Genomic DNA, 22,987 nt, shown 5'->3' with positions numbered 1-22,987 from the left:
ACCCCTTGTAACCGCATGCTCTTTGACATATAATAAAGTGGTTTCTGAATATCTCACAAAATGTTAAAAGCTAAATCTTCACCTCGACCAGAACTGTACACACCCTTTAATGGGAAGCATTTGGCGTTAATACATTTTTATTTCACATTGTTTTCGGTGAAGTGGTGGCTGCTTTCAGACAAAAGTACTGAGAAAATTCAATACAAATTTCTCAGTGTTTTTCATTTCCTTGTATTTATCATGATAAAATAGACTGATCAGGTCTCTTTAACTTTGATATAATTAAAGCTATTTATGCCATTTATGCATTCACTGTTGTGGTTAGTATTCTGTGATCACGTTCACAACCCTTGGTTTTCTCTGCATACTTGAAAAAAGAGTTACTTTCAAAGAGAAAACCTCTAAATATTTTCATACAATTCATTGGTTGGGGGTACAAACCACAACTTGTATTTACAGCCACAGCAAGGTTTGGGGCTGGACCAATTTTCTATATTTATAGGGAGATGCCTGTGAAAAGACTATGCCACAAGTGTTTGTGATAACTACAGATTGGGAATACAAACAAATATGGGGGTCTCCTCCTGACGATTAAAGGGGTAAACAAGAGGGATGGGTTGATTACGGAGGTTGGTTGGGTCAGTGGGATAAAAGGAGAGGACCCCATCTCCCTGTCTCTCACCCCATTCACCCTTTGTCTCCTTTAGTTTGTGGTTGAGAAACAGATCAATGGGTAAGTGCTGAGAGTGGGAGAGAAGCAGCTGGTGTGAAGTGATAACAACCCTTCTTAAGGCTGCGTTCACACTGGAGCTGGAATACTGTATCTATGCCATGTTTTTCGCAGGGTTTTTACTTTTGCAAATTTCACAAGACGGGTGCTGTCCACGACTTTAACAACTTGTGAACATATTAACTCTGATTCCTGCATGATTGTAATGTGTACATGTGTAGGCCTACATTTCATAGTTCATTACCATACTCCATGATCTCAGAATTAACCACTGGTGTAATTGTTCCGAAATCCCCATTCGAGAAAAATTAGACTCGCTGAGTATATTTCAAATGCAGTAGCAGGGGATACATTTAATAGGGTACCATTTGCTGTACATATTTATGCACAAAAGCTTATCATGTCTTTGCCTAATGACTTATGTTTACTCTCTTGTATACAATGAACTGACATTATGTAGCATATCATGGTGAGGCAGTACATCAAGCAGTATATTTATGGCATCTCTGTTTGACATGTCAATGCACATTGTAAAATTCAATCAATGGTCATTTTAAGACAGATTCAGTAAAAGGAGAGTTAACAGGATTTTAATTAGACAAGCAGTTAGATGACTGCCTTAGCTTTTAAAGGGCATAGACAAATTTGAAAGATATTCTTATTTTGCTTAATTACAAGTTGTATATCTTTGGATGTTTGATGTATGATATGTGATGCATTCCATTTTTGTGGCATTTGTGATGTCATGAGTGGGTTGCATAAGAAAATTACAGAGATTTGGGGAAAGTGTGCAATTTTTCTTTGATTCATAGCAGTGAGGTAGGCCCCTATTACATAAATAAGTGATTGTTCCTTGATAGGTTTCTGAGCGAACTAATGGGGAATGAGTATGATGAGATATCTGTGATCACACCATTTTCTTATAATACTTGTTTATCATTGTGGTACATGAGTTGGTAACAGCTTGCCTTTAAAATGGTGGTGGATGGTGTTAATTTTAAGGAGGTTGTTCTGGATCAGTAATGGCCACTGTGCTTTATTGTACAGAAAGATGACAAATTCATGATAATGTATTTATAAAAGGAGTGCATGTTCCACTGAATGTGAAGCATAAATTTCAGTGTAGAGTGTGGGTGTAAACGCACCTTGCTGCTTTAACAGTTCACTGTACACTTCAACTTCAAGAGTGATGATATGCTTCTTCTACAAGAGCTTTCCTCTTTTTTTGAGGTGGGTGCCATCATAACAACTTGTTATTCAAAATCTTCTTTTTTTTAAGCTTAAGATAAACAATGCAAAGGGTTGTATTTCATGCCATGCAGAGGTTTCCTCTTAAGGAGAGTAAGGGGTCCAATTTAGAGTCTCCAATTTTTCTTGGTTTTTTTATTATGAGTTTATCAGGATTACTCTAAGTTGAATAGATCTTTGCTGTATCTGTATGTGCCATTTCAATCTCTGGATTTGTTAAAGGACAAGTCCACCTTCATACATGTGGATTGAGTGAATGCAGCATTATTAGTAGAACACTTCAGTGAAAGTTTGAGGAAAATCTGACATTCCGTTCAAAAGTTATGGATTTTTAAAGTAACACTGCTTTATGAGAAGACTACTACAGTGTATGATGTCACATGCGTAGAACGATATAAGGAAAATTAAAGGGATTGCACAGTTATGGTTGAGACCTAATTTCAGGTTTCTAACATTCTTTGGTGAGATAATGAGAAATCTCTTATAAAATGTGAAAGAGCATGTAATTCTATGAGGAATTCAATGCTTATTTGATGAAAATTGGTTTTGAAATGGCTGAGATATAAAAAAAGAGCGATTCTAATAAAGTGTGGGACCCACACTTTATTACGATCGCTTTGTTTTACTTTGTTTTTTGATGTTTCAGTCATTCCAAACCCGATTTTCGTCAAATAAACTTTGAATTCCTCTTGAAACGGTATGTTCTGTACTTTATCATAAGTGTTTTCTTGGTATCTCGCAAAAAGTTAAAAACCCAATTCTCATCTCTACCAAAACTGTACTATCCCTTTAAAAGAGAATTTCACAAAAGTTTACTTTTTGAATAAAGTGCACACTTCTTCGACTTGTTACCGATGTATGTTAAGAATGATATTATTCCTTTTGCCTTCTGAAAGAGAGAAGTCGAGTATTCTTTTGTTATGCAAGAAAAGTGAAAATATGTTGAATTTTCTTTATACTTTCTTTATATCGTTGTACACATGTGACATCACAAGCTATAGTAGTCTTCTCATCCAGCCGTGACTGAGCAGAATTTCAAAAATCCATAATTTTTGAATGGATTGTCCGATTTTCTTCAAACTGTCACTGATGTGTTCTACTAATATTGCTGCATTCACTCAACCCATATGTCTATGAAGGTGAACTTGTCCTTTAAGAGTAGTCAAATTTACCTACAAACTTGATCACCTGTAATATAGTCTGTTCAGTGCCTTGCTTCTTTCATCCTTCAGTAAAGGGTTTTCTTTGGGGAATTTCTATCAGTCAGTGGAAAAACATGCTACTGTAATGAATGTTACAACTTTCAGGAAAACTATTCCTTATGTTGATTACTAGGACAGTAACAAGTTGGAAAGGAAATAAACAATGTGAAAAGTATAAGTTCCTGAAGTAATCAATTATTTATATTCATTTACGACCAAATCTAATGACCACAATACTTACAAGTATAGATACCACAACTTCACTTGTAGAGCATCGAATTTCTACATTGGAATCAGCATATTTGCCTTTGTTTCAAATTATTTCAAAATGCTCGAAATTTGTTCTTTATGAGCCATCAACCTTGAAGCTTCATGTAGAGACTACTTGTGCTTCAAACTGTTATAAAATGTGGTATTGCTGACTTTTATTATGACTGACTAAAATCTTCTTGATTGATAGTATATCCCATCAAATTTTGTTTGGGTCAGCTGTGTCTTCTAGTCAAGTACTAAGTGTTTTGCTAGTATTGAAGGGGTTAATTCTTTGCTTTGCATGTTTTGGTATACTCCTGTCTCAGGACAGAGTGTAGAGGCGAGTCCTTGAGATTCATAAATCCACTAGAAGGAGCTGGCATCAGATCGGCGGACATAATCTCTTCTGAGCAGCTTATAAGAGGCTCCTCTCGACTTGACAAGCATTTTGATTTGAGTCTCTGGAAGTGATTCCGGATGGGCACAGATACTAGTAATAGGGTCCTAAACTGTAGTCAAGGTAGCTGAACCAACAGACCCACAAGAATCATCAAGACAGTGTATCTAGCACTTGTGATCAAAAGTGTATCATTCAATCTCTTATCCATGCATTGTCATTATTTTGCAACAGTTAAAATCTCTGCAAATCTGTAGTGAAAAGGATGATAAGTCTGTGGGCAAAATACTCAGCTTGTGAAGCATTAGATCAACAAGTTACACTCATTTTCATGACATTGTGAAGAGCGGTGTCTTTGGTTTGCACTCTCACTAGGCGTGTCTTCATCAGCCCGAAGTTTCAAAATAGCGCGCTATCTTGCGGTTACCAAACTAGTCCGATGTCCAAATAGCACGCTATCTGTGTAGTGAAGACGTAGATAGCGCACTATTTGATCGGGAAAATTTCCCCCAAAATCTTGGTCTAGTTCGTCAACTAGAGCGCTAATTCGTGAAATAGCGCGCTATTGTGGGTGCGTCTCCACCAGCCCGAAACTTTCTCGATTCCTCCACGCTTCTGGTTAGCCAGCTGGCAATGGAAAACACATGTACAAGCTAGTAATTGTGTATAGTACATTACCCCCACGCACGGTGTATTCATCCAGGATCACATAGGCCCACTGTTGTGGACATCATTAAAACCAGGGAGGTGATTTCTCTCACCTCCCTAATAAAACTCAGTGCCGTGCATGCTAGCTGTTTTTTTGTAAACTTCTTCCTTAGCTGAAGATTCTTGCAGATTGTGTGTATTTTTGATTAGTTTAAACATTGCAATTTGTTAACTTCATATAAGATGCCTCACTGGACAAAAGAGTAGCGTTATTAATATCCATTTGGAGAGAATTTGCTGTACCGCTCACTTACCTGGTTGTAGTATCGTACATACAGTGATATAGGAGATTTTGAGCGGGGAAATCCACTTTTGAACCGCGAGCTAGGCAGAGTAATATTGCAAAGTGCGCATGCGTTAATTTTCGGACTAATTTCCCGAAACGGGCTGTTCGAGCTGATGAAGACGCACAGTCGCTGTATCGGGCTATTTACTAAGACCGCAAAATGTCCCGCTAGTTTGAACTTCGGGCTGATGAAGACACGCCTCTATAATGCACTGTGTGTGAAAGCAAAACAACAAAAACGAAAAAAAACCAAACACCATGGTGAAGTCCTGGTCACTAGGCCATTTTTGAAGATGTAAACAGGGATTGTCTGGTGGCCTTAGACGATAAACAGACAATGAGCCCAAATTGAAATCCATTCGTAATTTGAAATATTACTGTCAGCCTCAGTGTCTAACAAGATGATTTGCTTTCTACTACAAACAAATTGAAATTTATTCGGGTATTCAAACACTATTACTGGTATGTACATTTATACATACAGTATGTTTCTTACATTTACCAATAATAATTGTTGGGGGGGGGTGGATTAGCAACAGAAGCCTGTTAAGTTGTAAAATAAATCGTCTTTCATAGCGTATTTTCAAAAGTCATATTTTGTCTTTATCAAATTATGAGGGAAATGCAAGAATCTGAAAGAGATGTGTGCTTGTATGTGACTTATGGGGCCTTCATAGATCCTAGGATTCAAAACATCCTTTGCCTGTGTTGTACAGATGGGTGAAAACAAAAAAGCACGGGTCACACGTACATATTCGTCAATGAGTCAGCACAGCTGTACTCTCTCATATTGAATGTGAGAGGTGAGAGGTACTTCACCAACACTTACTCCTTTCGGAGCACATTGCTGTACACATATCCTCGGCTGAGCCCACATGCGGAACGTGTCCCCGCCACCGCTGTAGAGGCACAGGCACCCTTCCCTGACCGGGGATGCAGACTCCCAGAGTGGTGGCCCTTTTCGTGCCGTTGAGTGGGTGGTCGCCAACCTGTACTTGTATGTATTCTGCATAATGAGTAACAAGAGAACCCCAGTCTCTCCCTTAGCTCATCCATGATTAAAATCCCCCAGCCTACCCCAGGGGATACCAAAAAAAGACGGGACATTTGCTAGGCAAGTGGGATACCGTTAACGGCTCCTTTGTCTGGACATGAATTGTTTGTGTACTGCTAGTAAAAATGCAGACTGATTGAAGTGCTGTTGAAGGCCAAGATTGATCGAGTTGAAAGTGAAAAATACAAATGAAAATGCCGATCGTACCACTTGTTTATTGACTCATTTCGTCTCATTAAGCTTCAAACCGTTGTGACAAATTTAAAATGGACAGTATTGCAATAGGTTTACAGGTTGTTTGCTTGGTGCTGTAGGTGCGTAGATGATTAGGTAAATTCTGTTTATCTGTTAGCTGTTTAAATTCAAGCCTAATTATTTCTTGCAACTGTGAGTAGCCAAGATATTTATTGTGGTGTTGTGATAATGCTCTGTGTGCACTTGTGATAATCCACAGCCCATTTCACTTCTCTTTATCTTCCATAATATGTCAAGATACATTTGCATGTGTACAAAATGATTGCACAGGCATGCAGTAAATCATACCCTGATATTTTCTGACATTACTCTGGATACATTTTGAGATGAAATGAAAGTAATAGAGAGCAACTAAGTGCGATTAGCAGAGATAGAAAGAAATGAAGTGAAGACCAAAAAAATCTCAGTAGTGAATCGATGCAATTCTTTTTTCTTGATTCCATGCTATTGTTGAAATAACAAAGGACCCAGATATAGTGAAAAAAAAGTGTGTCTTGTCATGCACATCACATATGGTATATATTATAACAATCAGAAATAAAAAAAAGAAAAGATATGTGAAACTGGCTAGATGGGACTATTTATCATCAACTGGGTTATGTCTCATAAATGTCTGCTGTCTCCTGCTGTGTTGCACATGTGCAGGTTACATATTTTCTTCTTTTCCTTTGATCCATTTTCTTTCTTTTTTGGGGGGTGGGGAAGTAGGCATTGGGTTGGGACCAGCAGCATGGAAAAATCATTAACAATTCATCACCTCATTATTCTACATGTTGATCCATACCCCCCCCCCCCCCACCAATAATGAATACAATGTGACGTTGTTATGTGATCAAAGTTCGCATCTCACAGATCATGAGATCATAGGGTGGGAAAGACATAAGGGCTTTTTACACTTGTAAATTTTTGCTTAGCCCCGGACCAACGGTGGGGCTAAGGGGGGGCCTTAGCCCCACCGTTGGTACGGGACTATCCTTAGCCCACTTTCTGTTTACACTCGTTTTTGCCAAAGTGGGCTAGCCCCACCGATAGTACGGTACTATCTGGCCCTGCAAAATAGCAGGGGTTAGCACCGCAATTGCGGTGCTAGCACCGCAATTGCGGTGCCAAGCAAGTGAGTGTAAACAGAACGAAAAAATAATCCTGGGCTAAGCGACGGAGACGAAGTCCGACCCTCACTGACCAATCAGAAACGAGGTAATCAAGTGCTGCCGGTGCGTGTGTGTACGTGTACAGTACACAGCGTAATTATGAATATTCATGTGGTTTGGAAAGTCCGGGGCTAAGAAATACGAGTGTAAAAAGGTCAGTTTTCTCCTTAGCCCCGGACAAGAGATAGTACGGGACTAATTGGCGAGTGTAAAAAGCTGAAAAAATTGGTACGGGACTAACGATAGTCCTGGGTCAGAGAAAGTCCGGGGTTAAGAAACACAAGTGTAAAAAGCCCTATAAAGGTTTAAAGCCAGAATCGGTCTCCTGGTAACCACCGGATGTTGAACTCCAGTGTGAAAAACGGGGCAGCATCCATCCTGAGTCTGCTGCGAGGGGGGTAGCATTTATCATCCTGCCTTCAGCCAGGGAGGTGAGACCTCTCACCTCCCTGCTTCAGCAGCGTCCCCCTTTGCCAAAAACACATCAAAAGCTTCAACTGTAAATGTTCCATAAAGTCGGTGGCAGTGTGTGCAGTGGTCGTGCAGTTTTTACGACACTTACGAACCATCTGGGGCACATGTCACCTGTTAGTGTCATTTAGTCATGACCATACAATTGTACATAATGCACAGCTAGGAGGATGCCTGATGTCGGTGCCAGAAAGGCGTAGATTGACAGAGAAAGAGTTCTGTTGGTATTTATGGAGAATCAGTTTATGGCACAGCAATGAATAAGAAACGGTGATTTAGTTGATAATGCAAGCCAAGGTATGTCATAAGTTCTATAGATTATTTCTCACTTGCAAGCACTCTGTGAAATGAAACATAAATAGTGTATGATTGAAATGATATGGATAGAGGCATAAATGAAATATGTTATGGGTTTCTTGCGAAAAGTGTAAAATCTGTCAAAAATTAGACATCATCTCCCACTGAGCCAATACCTCATCACTTCAAGTTTTAACACAAATCTAGTTCCACATCTATGATTTGACATGAGGAATCAGGTAATTGTAGAATTTTTCAACAGGGCCAGGGGTCATTTTTTTTTAATGTCTGATGAAGTGCTGGAATACAGTATGTAAGATTTCATCTTTGGCTGTTCATCCTGGTCTTTTCATTTCTGTCAGTATAGATATATCAATATATATTTTTTTTTAGTTTGTTTGTCATAAGTTGCCTTGCAGATGGCTTTCCACATTGTTGTCAGTTTTCCCACACATGATATTTTCATATTTATAATTCATCTATTTTACTTTAATTTTGTTTTTTTAATTTTGTTAATTTTTAATTTTGATCTGTAATGGTGGTATATAATGTTTACCATTCTATTACTAGTAGTGTGCTGTGATCTGACGAGGCATTATACACACACTAGAATTGATCGTGATGACCTAAATTTTATCTGTCCGTCAATGTATTGATAAATCCCATTGTTACATTCGGCAATGTTTTTGAACGCTGTTTCCTTTTAAGAGTTTACATACTGGTACTCTGCAGCCAATGCAGCTTTTTTTTTTTTTTTTTTTGAGGGGGTCATTAAAGGACAAGTCCACCTTCATATATATAAGGATTGATAGAATGCAGCGATATTAGTAGAACACATCAGTGAAAGTTTGAGGAAAATTGGACAATCCGTTCAAAAGTTACAAATATTTTAAGTATCTGCGCAGTCACTACTGGAGGGGAAGACTACTACAGTGTATGATGTCACATGTGTACAACTATATAAGGATAATAAAAATAAAATTTCACAAAACTTTACTTTTTGAATAAAGTGCACATTTCTTCGACTTGCTACTGACGTATATTAAGGGTAATATTATTCCCCCTGCCTTCTGAAAGAGAGAAGTCGAGTGTTCTTTTGTTATGCGAGAAAAATAGAAATATGTTGAATTTTCTTTATTCTTTCTTTATATTGTTGTACTCATGTGACATCACAAGCTATAGTAGTCTTTTCATCAAGCCGTGACTGAGCAGAAACTTCCAAAAATCATAACTTTTGAACGGATTGTCCAGTTTTGCTCAAACTCTCACTGATGTGTTCTACATTGCTGCATTCACTCAACCCACATGTCTATGAAGGTGAACTTGTCCTTTAAATTTAGTTTATTATTTTTTTTTGCATTTGATTTTGTTTTTTCTTCCTTCTCCTTTAGGTGTAATATCGCATCAGGGAGGTTCTCTTTCCTACCTTCTATGTCACATTACGTTTAGTAATGATATGAAATGATATTCATTGACAATAATACGACAAATATCATGGGCGTCTTCTTTATCTTCCCTTTTTGTCCCCCTTACAGAACCATCTCACCGTTTACCTCAAAGTGCAATTATACGTGGAACACGTGTCCTTGCTAAAGTGAGTATGATTTCCTTTCCTTCGCAAAGTAGCGAGATTTATCATAGCTGATTTTCAGACGGCAATGATCCTGATGCTCTCACCTAGAGGAGCAGCAGTAGGGTGGATAGAACATGCCCTTCTCATTGGCTGAATTGATTTGCCGTCAAAAGTAGCACAGATGCTACAATGTACATTTGTGTGTTGGTGTGTGTATTTGTTTGTTTGTGTTTGTGTGTGTGATTTTTCCTCTTATGAAAAGTAACACAAATTGGTTACCCCCCCCCACACACATTTGTGTGTTGGTGTGTGTATGTGTTTGTTTGTGTTTGTGTGTGTGATTTTTCCTCTTATGAAAAGTAACACAAATTGGTTACCCCCCCCCCCCACACACACACATTTGTGTGTTGGTGTGTGTATTTGTTTGTTTGTGTTTGTGTGTGTGATTTTTCCTCTTATGAAAAGTAACACAAATTGGTTACCCCCCCCCCCCCCCCCCCCCCGGAACATTCACACATCTAAAGGTGGTCTTCTATGGAAATTTGGTTAAAATGTACACAAACACATACGTGTTCATGTATACTTGTGTACTACGCGAATAATGATTTGTTGTGCATGTACATACATGTAATCAATATATGATAGAAGTAGTTGAGTTTCTTACATATGAAAAGGTAATCTCTCATTCGTCAGATATAATAAAACTCATTCATGAATGATAGTGATACAAGCTCAGTGTGATCAAGGACAATGAAAGGCACATCAATAAGTGCCCGCTGTACCTGGATTTTGTTGTTATCTCACAATATGTCAAAAGTAGAGCATAAGTTCTGTAAGAATAGTGATTCTCTACTTCATAATGTCGAGTAAGGGCAGAAGTCCCCCAACAATAGTGTACTCATCATCATGACGCAAATGTTGGGCCTTGCAGCAAATTGGGGGTTTAAAAAAAGAGAAGAAGAGAGAGAGAAAAAAAAAGCATGAATTGGGAACCGAACATCAACATTTTTGTGCATCTGAAGCCTTTGTGACAGGATACACTGGTAGAGACCTCAAACCTGCAAACTTTGACCTCCCCCCCCCCCCTTCCCAGTCTGCAATATATCTGTCACGATTTGGGCGATGCCATTGTTGGAATTGGTCCCAAATGGAATTCAACCCTCGCTAATCTCCTTATTTCTGCCGAAACGCACGGAGTCAAAAGTGGGGGAAAATTCTGACTTCCCACGTTCATCCACTATGATGCAGAGAAAATGGGGCCAGCAGTATCCATGTGTCTAAAAATTATTGGGGGATGAAAGTGTGGACCTACAAGTAGGCTAGCCTTTGCACACACAGTCAACCATGTTTTCCCACTCTCAGAATTATTTCTTGTAAATGGCAGCGAGTATCAAAATGAACATGCAGCTACGACCATACAAACTGTATGCCATCTTGACATTATCGCAAATTTCTTATGTATGTCCTACAAGTCATTATTTATGTTGACACACACACACAAATATAATAATTGTCCCCGCCGAACGAGTTCGAGCAGGGGACTATGAAACGGGCTCCGTACGTGTGTGTGTCCGTCCGTCCGTCCGTCCGTGTGTCCGTCCGTCCGTGTGTCCGTCCGTGTGTCCGTGTGTGCGTCCGTGTGTGATCAAAATCTTCAATTTGCTACTTCTCTGTCATTTATGAGCCAATTTTGATTCTGTTTGCTTTATATGATAGCACTACATGGGAGCTTTGAAACTTCCACACAGAATTTCAGTCGTGACCTTTGACCTTGACCTTTGACCTATATTGTACATTTTGCTACAAAATGCTACTCCTTCGCCATTTCTAACCCGATTTCGATTCCGTTTGCTTTATATGATGGCACTAGGTGAGGGCTTCAAAACTTCTACACAGAATTTTGACCTTTGACTTCTTTGACCTTTGACCTTGATTTTTGACCTATATTGTACATTTTGCTACAAAATGCTACTCCTTCGCCATTTCTAACCCGATTTCGATTCCGTTTGCTTTATGTGATGGCACTAGGTGAGGGCTTCAAAACTTCTACACAGAATTTTGATCTTTGCCTTCTTTGACCTTTGACCTTGATTTTTGACCTATATTGTACATTTTGCTACAAAATGCTACTCCTTCGCCATTTCTAACCCGATTTCGATTCCGTTTGCTTTATGTGATGGCACTAAGTGAGGGCTTCGAAACTTCTACACAGAATTTTGACCTTTGCCTTCTTTGACCTTTGACCTTGATTTTTGACCTATATTGTACATTTTGCTACAAAATGCTACTCCTTCGCCATTTCTAACCCGATTTCGATTCCGTTTGCTTTATGTGATGGCACTAGGTGAGGGCTTCAAAACTTCTACACAGAATTTTGACCTTTGCCTTCTTTGACCTTTGACCTTGATTTTTGACCTATATTGTACATTTTGCTACAAAATGCTACTCCTTCGCCATTTCTAACCCGATTTCGATTCCGTTTGCTTTATGTGATGGCACTAGGTGAGGGCTTCAAAACTTATACACAGAATTTTGACCTTTGCCTTCTTTGACCTTTGACCTTGATTTTTGACCTGTATTGTACATTGGCTACAAAATGCTACTCCTTCGCCATTTCTAACCCAATTTCGATTCCGTTTGCTTTATGTGATGGCACTAGGTGAGGGCTTCAAAACTTTACACAGAATTTTGACCTTTGCCTTCTTTGACCTTTGACCTTGATTTTTGACCTGTATTGTACATTGGCTATAAAATGCTACTCCTTCGCCATTTCTAACCCAATTTCGATTCCGTTTGCTTTATGTGATGGCACTAGGTGAGGGCTTCAAAACTTTTACACAGAATTTTGACCGTTGACTTCTTTGACCTTTGACCTTGATTTTTTACCTATATTGCACATTTTGCTACAAAATGCTACTTCCGGCGGGGACATATATTACGCACCGCGTAATTTCTACTTTTCCTTGTTTTGTTTGCATATAAGCTTGTCTGATCAACCCTACTGTATTCTACTTGTACATGATGAGGTATATGGGCATGATCTGATCGGCCAATCAGGATTGTCTGGAGACAAGATTTCTGTTTTAAAAAAAAAGAGAGAGAGATAGAAAAGAATAAACTTGTCATTGCCTGAACTGGAGTAGCACTTTCGATGCGTCTTCGATGTTGCATCTTTGCAGGGACGACGTGACACGACACCACTACTATCTTCAGCTGAAACAGAACGTCCTGCAGGCCCCTGTCCAGTGCCGCGAGGAGGCCTGCTTCGTCCTCGCATCCTATGCCCTCCAGGCCGACCTCGGCAACTATTCGGAGGAGGAGCACTCAGGCCGCTACTTTGAACCGGCCGATTACTTCCCAGAGTGGGTGAGTGCGATATGGTTTTATACATGTTCTTTGCTATATTTCTTATTTGCTGGTTTACTCACTCAAGAAGTTGTGAACATATCTTTTATGTATATATTCAATATCTTACTGACCACCCACTACTCCATTTCCTGACTAGCCTTTTGACAAGGCCCTCTCGGGCGAGCAAGTGAACGGAGCCCAGTCGAGTGCGACATCTGCTTCACCATTATTATTCATGAGCACAGGAACCCTACTGAATAATCATACATGTGTATTGATGGATTCCGGTCGACCAATGGAATGACGCGCTGCCCACATCCTCCATCTTGGCATCATCCAACCTGTTCGCATGCATCACTGATCTCCGCAGGTGGTCAGTGGCATGCATTCACCGTATGCAAATCGGGCTTGGGCAGACGGATACGCAGATTGGTCAAATTTTGCTACCCAATTCAGGCAGCAAAAATCGGTAATTCAAAGAGCTAACATAAAGATGCGAATCAGATCTCAAAAGGCCCTCACGCTGTCACACTCGGCTGTGCTCTTCCCCATTGGCTCACCACCAATCAGCGAGAGGGCCTTGCCACAAGGCTATTTCCTGACATACTGGGCACCATGATTAAGGGTCTCATCTTGACAGTGATCTTGGACCATCTGCTTACCATTTACCAAAGTTGTATTTATTGATTACGTCTCCTCCTCTATAGACCTATTCATTTTTTAAACACCGTAACTTATTTTGGCCATAACTTGGGGGGGGGGGGGGGGGCATCCAAAGTGAAATGAAAAGATGATTCAGTGGGTTATACAATGAGCAAGGTACATTGCTACAAGTGTATGTCAGTGCATAAATTTACTATTGTTAAGCATACTAAAGCCCCCCTCCCCCAGTCATACCACTCGCAAAATTGTAGAAAAGTTCCAATTTGTGAAAAATTAGACTCACTAGATATGGTGTAGTGCCTATACAGTATACTGGTCTCTTGCTGTGCTCATTCTACCAAGGAGCAAGCTCCTTGATTCTACTAAGAGTTTAGAATATCTTAGCCTTTTACATGACTGTTCTATCAGTAATTTCTTTCTTGGACAAACAACAAAAGAAAACAACCACAAAACATGCAGTTCCCAGAAATGAGCGCAGCCTTTCAGTTGTGCACTTCTATCTCTGCGGTCAGCACGAGAAGCTTTTTAGCTCACCTGAGCCAAAGGCTCAAGTGAGCTATTGCGATCGCTCTTCGTCCGGCGTCCGTCGTGCGTAGTGCGTCGTGCGTCGTCCGTCGTCCGTCGTGCGTCGTGCGTCGTCCGTCGTCCGTCGTGCGTAAACTTTTTACATTTTCATCTTCTTCTTGAGAACCCCATGACCGATTTTCACCAAACTTGGCAGGTAGCATCCCTAGGGGGATAGGATCTCAATTTGTTCAAATGGGCACCATGGCCCACCTGGGGGGCCCCAGGGGGGGCCCAAGCACACTAAAATTAAGGAATCTTTAAAAATCTTCTTCTCTAGAACCAGAATTGATAGGGCTTAATTGATACTATGAGTAAGTACATTGATGACTGTAGTTTCAAGTTTGTTCATAGGGGAATCAGGGGTGCCCCCCTTGGGACCCAGGGGAGGGGGGTGGGAAGGTGTCTTAATGGGGCCTAAATTGTACATTTTCATCTTCACTTTGAGATCGCCATGTCTGATTTTAACCAAACTTGGTAGGTAGCATCCCTAGGGGGATAGGATCTCAATTTGTTCAAATGGGCACCATGGCCCACCTGGGGGTCCCCAGGGGGCCCAAACCCTCTAAAATTAAGGAACCTTTAAAAATCTTCTCTAGAACCAGAAGTGATAGGGCTTAGATGATACTATGAGTTAGTACATTGATGACTGTAGTTTCAAGTTTGTTCATGGGGTTGGCGGAATCAGGGGTGCCCCCCCCCCCCCCCCTTTGGGACCCATGAGAGGGATGGGGAGAAGTCCTACAGTTGTAATGGAGCCTGAATTGTACATGATCATCTTCTTCTTGAAAAACCTCATGATGAATTTTGACCAAACTTAGCAGGTAACATCCCTATGGGGATAGAATCTCAATTCCTTCAAATGGGCACCATGTCCCTCTTGAGAGGCCCCTAGGGGTCCCACCCCCCCCCCCCCCCCCACATTAAGGAATATTTAAAATCTTCTGCTCTAGAACCAGAAATGATAAAGCAAAGTTAATACCATGAGTTTGTACATTGATGACTTTAGTTCCAAGTTTGTTCATTGCAAATCCAGGGCTGCCTGCCCCCCCCCCCCCCCCCCCCCCGAGTTGAGGGGGGATCCATATGCAGACCTAAGTTTCCAATGTTCTCAGATAAGAGTGTGCAAGAATGCGTGGAAGGTGAAATTGCGATACTCAGGTGAGCGCGTGACCCGCGGGTCTCTTTTTTGCGAAGCTATGTGCACCAGCTCCATCCTCCCCTCTGCAGAGTGTTCTTACCCCTGCTCCAGTGGGCCAGGGCTAAACCATTCTCTCTGTAGGGCTTCCCTCTCTTGTCCGTGGTAACCCAGGGGTCAGAGAGGCGCCGCTGCTGAAAGTCTGGCGTCAAATGGCAGCTGGGGTCACAGACAGGGCTTGAACCAGGAACTGGGCGGTCAAGCGTGCAGTCTACCAGACCACAACACCTATAGATACTTTACACATTACATTGTAGTTGTTGTTGTGTTTTGTTTTATGTAGTGTACGGTACTCTTTGAGAAAAGAAAAAGGGATGCAAATGTCCTTGCCATGTCTTTCAAGAAGAAGCATGATGCAAGTGTAGTTTTTGTTTACGTTTGTGTATACTGCAGCTTAGGTAACAGATGTATATTTCCATCTCGCGCATCCTGTTTCCATTTTCTGTGCAAGTCAGGATTATGGATGCCAGCTGGTGCTTTTTAGGCAGGAATATAAAGACACAAGAATTTTACGTACACACAATATCATGTTAACATGCTTTCAAATAAAACGTCAAGCATACGTCACATTTTACAAATGCAGTCATGTGTATATGTCATTGTTTTTTGTAGACAGACAGCTGCCAGGAATGAATTTGCTGAGAATACCTGTCTGATCGAGCCATTCATTCATTGCTCCCCCACCCCCGCACACACACACCAATTTAGGGCCAATGCACTTTTGCAGCTTTGAATCAAACGTTGTCGGGAGAATGGCAGGAATGTTCGTTGCACTCCATTGCTTGCTCGTGGTTTATCCTTCTCAATGTGTTACCATGAATAGACCCAAGAACAAAAGCATGTTTTATTTGCAGAAACTATGTTCCTTTTACTAGAACGACAAGAATGTCTTTTCAAGGTTATCCCTGATCAGAGAGAGAGAAACAGAGAGAGAGAGTGGCACGAGCCTTGCATTGCAAGGATTCAACACACACTTTCTCGTTCATTTTGAACAGCATTTGTTTTTTTGCTTGAGATGAACACTCCTGTCTGAAACCAGGTTGTAAAAGAAATCCCACTACTATCATTCCCCAGGCAAAGGCAGCCTTGCAATACTGTCATCTATGAAGTGTACAAGTAACAGTCTGGTATATGCAGCAGTTAGAAGAGATCCCAAGTACAATGTAACAATTTTACCCAGAGATCAAAATTGACTTTCATCACCTGCCTGAGAGTTAAATAAATTGATTTTTGTAAAGTCTACAATAATTCTAATGGGGTAGCACTCAGCTCAGGAGAGTTTCTAACCAGGAAACTGCAGGTGGAACTTCTAATCACTGATAAGGGTAGTAATCCTGGTGTATAAAATTTTAAGGGACATTGAAGAAGAGAGTCGCTCAGTGTGCTTTAGATTTAGGGCAGATTCAGTGGATCAATTACCAGTATATGACCATAAGTCATATCCTTCTGAGTGAATCTGACTTGATCTTGGGCATGACGATTTGAAGATTTGCAAAGCATTTTGATGAAAATATGAAAAAATAGTGTAATTCATACACCATTCATACACATTCTCCACTACAAATAATTGCAATCATTCAGAAAAATCAACACTTTCGAAATGTGAATACTTTTAGTGGTGCCCAGATTGCAATTCAAGTCTCATGAATAGTTTGGTTTATACATCCACACACATCCAGGAATGTTTGTTTGTTTGTTTTCTTCATCATGAGTGCTGTAAAACCGGAAATTTTCACACGCATTTTAATTTTGCACATTTCACGAGAGCCAGGATTAGCGAAATTGAAATGCACACAGAAAATATTGTCTACACTATACGTGTTGAATGTCAGTGGCAATTCGCGAAATTTTCATGCCACAAAACTTTCTTGCTTTAGAGTAATGGCTACCATTGGTTGCTGTGTGACTGGATCTAGAATGTCATCTCAGGAACCTATGCTTGCATCGATAGACTAGCGTATTTTTAACCCCTCTGATGTCTTGTCTTTGTTTCCATATGTGTCAGGTTATCAAAAGGAGAGGGGAGACGTACATCATCAAACACATGCCCTCGATGCACCGGGACCAGAGGGGGACGACGCCCGCCTACGCCCAGAAGGCTTTCATCCGGGAAGCGTCCACCACTGCAGAACACCAGATGCACTTCTACAGGCTCAAGAAGGTACCTTGAATATTTTATGGGGGTCAACTACACTGTACTACTGAGGGCAAGGCACTCTTTTTCTTTTTTAACACCCTCTACCACCAAAGAGTTTGCAGATTTTGCCATTATTACCATTCCCCAGTAATTGATGATTATTCTATCAAGGAGAATGGAAGAACCAGTAAGGCTTGAATGAAAAAAAAAAAAAACAGACAAATGTTATTTTCAAAGTCTTTTTCTAGTGAGGTCATCTTACTAAACAGAGAAAGATTACATTTTTTCAAAAAATATTTGTAAACCTATCATTGAAATTATCACATATTATATATATATATATATATATATATATATATATATATTCTTTTTTTTCAGCAGCTTCTATCCCAAATATCTCAAGTTGATAAAATTGGATTGGTCTTCATATGAAATATATATTTTGGGGGGTAGGTGAGGGTGGGCAGGGAGGTTGAGGATGAGAGATAAAAAATTGTCGGGCTGTTGCCTGATCTCTTAGTATCCATTGCATGGTATGTCACAATTTTGCACTTTCATTTTTCACAGAAAAAGGGTTACCAATCACTGGCACATTGGTAAAAGTTCTCTCATCTTCTTTGCTCAGTCAAAAAAAAAAAAAAAAAAGAAGCAATGTGACGATGAAGATCTATAAGCCTACGGTATGATAAGTATATCATGCGTTTGGAGTGATATTATTTTAACAGGTGATACACACTGTATTGTAATGGAATTGATGCTGTCTAGAAAATGGGAATATTTTCTTTTCCCTCAAATGGTTGTCTTGTGTTTGTCTCATATTTTAAATAGAATTGTTATGAATCCTGATTGATAAGGACTACACTTACATAATTGTGACATAGAATGACAGTAAATGCACAGGTTTTGTTTTTCATCAAAAGTATGATTTCTGTTTATTAGTTAGTGCAAAGACATCTTAGCAGTGTTACGGGCTCGATGAGGGTATTGACACTTCACGGGTACAATCACCTCTGCATCTTCATTGTAAAAGAAAGGGTGAAAAAAATAGTGCTTTCAACTTGTTGCCAAGGTTAGTCTTTAATTGATGTCAATTTATGGCAATTACGCTAATTCTGATGAATTATGGCAGTAGCTCCTCCTTGTGTAGGCCAATTAACTTTTTCTTCGTCTCGCTCCTAGAATATTGAAAGCGGATCCAGGGAAGTGTGATGATGTAGACTGTTGGTTAGGTAGGAATGGCTGAGGCTATGAAACGCAGTTTCATTTGAGTGATGCTGGAGTGACGTCTTCTTTGGACCCACCTGCATTGTGCGGGAGAGAATGGAGCGTGGTTATATGCCCCGTTACCCCAATTTAGCATAACGGTGCTTGTCAGCGTACCATGAATTTTGTGGCGTGGTAAAAAGATTTGGCCCAGGATGGATGGGTTTCAATATTGATGCCATTGGACACATTGTGTGTGTTTGCTAATGCACGACTGGACATACTCTAAAGGAAAATTTATGTAATTTGCTCCCCAGATTTCCCCATGCTGCATTAACCTTTGATAATTTGTGTAGAGAGACTGTTTATTGAATGATAACAAAGTTTGCTGGAATTCAAGTGTGCTCCCTGTCCAGAAAATGCAGGGGTGCTTTTTATCCAGACACGTGGGTAGGTCAGCATTCATCGTCACCATCTGAGCAGGTGCAGTTCAATTCTTGCTGTTATTTTGTTTCAAGTAGAATATGCTAATTTATAGATTTTTTTTTTTTTTTTTTTGGGGGGGGGGTGGGGATGGGGGATATTATTCTGTAGTGGTGGTGTATGTGTGTATGTACAACTATAAGTGTGTGTGTGTGTGTGTGTGTGTGCGCGCGTGTGTTTGTGTGTGTATTTGAATGTGCGTGAGTGCATATGGCTTTGTCTGGAAAATTATCGGTCAGACAGGCACAGTGTGGTTTGCACAAATATTTTAAGTATGCAACCAGGGACTCGGCTGATAATAGCAGTGTGCTTGTGCAGTGACCTTCGACCTTGTGATTTGTGTGCAGCAAAACCAAATGACCAGAATCATAAATTACCGCGGGCCCTCTTAGTGAAAGAAATGCTGGACTGGTCGCCAGCATTCATTTCAGTTTGAGGTCACATGACCCCAGTTGCTCATTCAGATCATGGATCATCCTTTTTATATAATGTCAAAGTTCTTGAAGTTCTTTTCATTATTAAACTAGAAGGCTCTGCTTCTACAGCCTGTATGTAACCAGCTTTAATAACTGCAGTTCAGAATTTAATGACAATAGCAAAACTTTGCACTGGAATTGCATTGGAAGTCCATGATATGTCTGTCATTTACTCTCTGTTTCTTTATTTGTCATCATACTGTACATAGAATAACAAAACAACCTAAAAGAAAATCAAATAATAAAACATCGTAGCAAACTTTAACCTCAATACTGGTGTACAATTAGACCTACATAGGGATAAAAGGTAGGACCTATGTGGTAATTGAAATTACAAAAGCAAGAATACCAATCACAGGTAAGCATTCAGGAACTTCTTCAAATTGTTCTATAGAGGGAGTTTGGTCTGATAGACAAGAGGCTAAATTTGATATGATGTCACTCTACAGCCACATCTCCATCCCTGCCAGTAATATACAACTTAATTTCCTAAATTGCCAACACTACTGTAGGCCAATATGTCACAATGACACAGGTACTTCAGAACTGCGCTTTGTTAGCAAACTTTCATTGAGATGGCTCTATATTTGAGTTCAGAATGGAAGGGGGGGGGGGTGGGTGTATGGAATGAGGAATTCATGCAACTTGTTTACGAACATGTTTGGATCATTACTGGAGCGCACAATGGCCTCCACAAAAAAATAATTGACTCTCTTCAGGCTTTGCATTTTCACTCATGAGCTGGGAAGTGATCAATGTGGAAGAATCCATTCAGGCTGTTTTATGCAAGCAGATGAAGGAATCGCGACGAATGGGCTGGCAGTTTCCTCGCTTAACTACCAACAAGTGCTAACTGAATAACTGCTTGGCATGAAAAAGAAAGCTTTTGCTGTAGTAGTGTGAGTATCTATTGGTGGAGGCCAGATTCAACGCTGGCTAGGGAGATAGAGCGATGTCAACCTGTAATGAGGCCAAAAATCATGACATGTGATGAGCAGGTGGATTACAGCAGGGGTGTCTGTCTGTAAGGTCACGATTTACCTCTGTCACCAATGATGAAGTTGTGGGATACATTGTCAATAGCAGTTTTAATAAGTGCTCCTGAGAGGGGTAAACAGCAGCGCCCCTTCCTCCTCCCCCAGCCCCCCTCCCCTTTACCCTTGCCCCAGTTGATCTCATCTGTTATGATTCCATGTGTTGCTTGACATGATGACTCATTTGCTGAGCATTTATATGGCCTACATGGGTATGCATTGCGTGCGTAATGGCGTTCTCTGCGGTCTTCCAAGTTTAATGGCATTCTTTTGGAATCATGCTCCCTACTGTTGCAGAATTCAACCAGCAGATAACAATGGGCATCAGAGTGGAGTACGTGCATGGGGGTGCATCAGTATTTGACAGTGAGGGAAAAAATGGTTACCAGTGGCTGTGTGATGAAGATGTCCTGTGTATGATATTTTATATATTTCATTTTAGTGTATCCATTAATGGTGTGGTATACTATGATAATCAGATGATTTTGTGGTTATTAGCTCACCTGAGCCAAAGGCTCAAGTGAGCTATTGCGATCGCCCTTCGTCCGGCGTCCGTCGTGCGTCGTGCGTCGTGCGTCGTGCGTCGTCCGTCGTCCGTCGTCCGTCGTGCGTAAACTTTTTACATTTTCATCTTCTTCTTGAAAACCCCAAGACCGATTTTCATCAAACTTGGCAGGTAGCATCCCTAGGGGGTTAGGAACTCAATTTGTTAAAATGGGCACCATGCCCCACCCAGGGGTCCCCCAGGGGGGCCCAAACCCCCCAAAATTAAGGAATCTGTAAAAATCTTCTTCTCTAGAACCAGAAGTGATAGAGCTAAGTTAATACTATGAGTTAGTACATTGATGACTGTAGTTTCAAGTTTGTTCATGGCAGAATCAGGGGTGCCCCCCTTGGGACCCAGGGGAGGGGGGTGGGGAAGGGTTCTAATGGGGCCTAAATTGTACATTTTCATCGTCTTCTTGAGAACCCCATGACCCATTTTCACCAAACTTGGCAGGTAGCATCCCTAGGGGGTTAGGAAATCAATTTGTGAAAATGGGCACCATGCCCCACCCAGGGGGCCCCCAGGGGGCCCAAACCCCCCAAAATTAAGGAATATCCGCAAAAATCTTCTTCTCTAGAACCAGAAGTGACAGAGCTAAGTTAATACTATGAGTTAGTACATTGATGACTGTAGTTTCAAGTTTGTTCATGGCAGAATCAGGGGTGCCCCCCTTGGGACCCAGGGGAGGGAGGGGGTGAGGAGGGGTCCTAATGGGGCCTAAATTGTACATTTTTATCTTCTTCTTGAGAACCCCATGACCTATTTTCACCAAACTTGGCAGGTAGCATCCCTAGGGGGTTAGGATCTCAATTTGTTAAAATGGGCACCATGCCCCACCCAGGGGGCCCCCAGGGGTCCCAAATCCCCCAAATGAAGGAATCTTTATAAATCTTCTCTAGAATCAGAAGTTATATATAGAGCTGAGATAATACTATGAGTGAGTACATTAATGACTGTAGTTTCAAGTTTGTTCATAGGAGATCCAGGGGTGCCCCTCTTGGGTAGGGGGGGGGGGGGTGGTGGTTGGAAGGGTCCAAATGGGGGCCTGAATTGTACATTTTCATCTTCTTCCTGAAAACCTCATGATGGATTTTTGTCAAACTTGGCAGGTAGCATCCCTAGGGGGTCAGGATCTCAATTTATCAAAATGGGCACCATGCCCCACCCAGAGGGCCCCAGGGGGCCCCCAATCCCCCCAAATTAAGGAATCTTAAAAAAATTGGGCCCTTATTGTACATTTTCATCTTCTACTTGAGAATGCCTGGTCAAATTTTGGTAGAGCTGTGAATAATTTAGATTAGTGACTGCGTGAAAGGTGAACTTGCGATACTCAGGTGAGCGCTAGACCCGCGGGTCTCTTGTTGTTGAAAGGAACCATTTTTTTAGGTCATACTTCCTGCAATCTTTTGCAAATGAGGAAGGGCTACCACAGGTTTCTATGAGCTGTCATGAGCCTGATGGGCTACTAAATCAGCTATCTGCTGGTCCTGGCTACCAAGTAAAGTGCAGTGGCCCCCAAGTGGCCTGCATCATAGGCTCATTCTGCTGCTGCACACACCATGCGGTGCTTGGGCCAGCTAGTAAGCTTCTGTGTACCAGCAGGTAGACTGTATGTATGGAGCGTGCTGCAACAGAGCCAATATGCAATGCTGCAAACTGGCACTGGTCCGACGGTCCCTGACTAGTAAAAATCACTGTCGGACCAGTAAC

General features: G+C 41.0%; 1 protein-coding gene across 1 annotated transcript in view; it reads left to right on the top strand.

Annotated features, from left to right (window-relative positions):
* LOC139728990 (uncharacterized) overlaps positions 1-22,987 on the top strand; it is a 71,624-nt gene that overhangs the window by 37,074 nt on the left and 11,563 nt on the right. The window contains exons 5-7 of the mRNA XM_071639917.1: positions 9,587-9,645; positions 12,804-12,990; positions 17,403-17,558. Of these exons, the coding sequence (XP_071496018.1) occupies positions 9,587-9,645; positions 12,804-12,990; positions 17,403-17,558 (402 nt within the window). The remainder of the gene's footprint in view (positions 1-9,586; positions 9,646-12,803; positions 12,991-17,402; positions 17,559-22,987) is intronic.

The sequence above is a fragment of the Diadema antillarum genome, unplaced genomic scaffold, assembly GCF_040938485.1.
Source record: "Diadema antillarum isolate AM-2024a unplaced genomic scaffold, OU_Dant_1.0 seq00000209_RagTag, whole genome shotgun sequence".
Taxonomy (NCBI): Eukaryota; Metazoa; Echinodermata; class Echinoidea; order Diadematoida; family Diadematidae; genus Diadema; species Diadema antillarum.
Note: the sequence above shows the minus strand (reverse complement) of the source record. Positions and strands in the feature narration are given on the sequence as shown.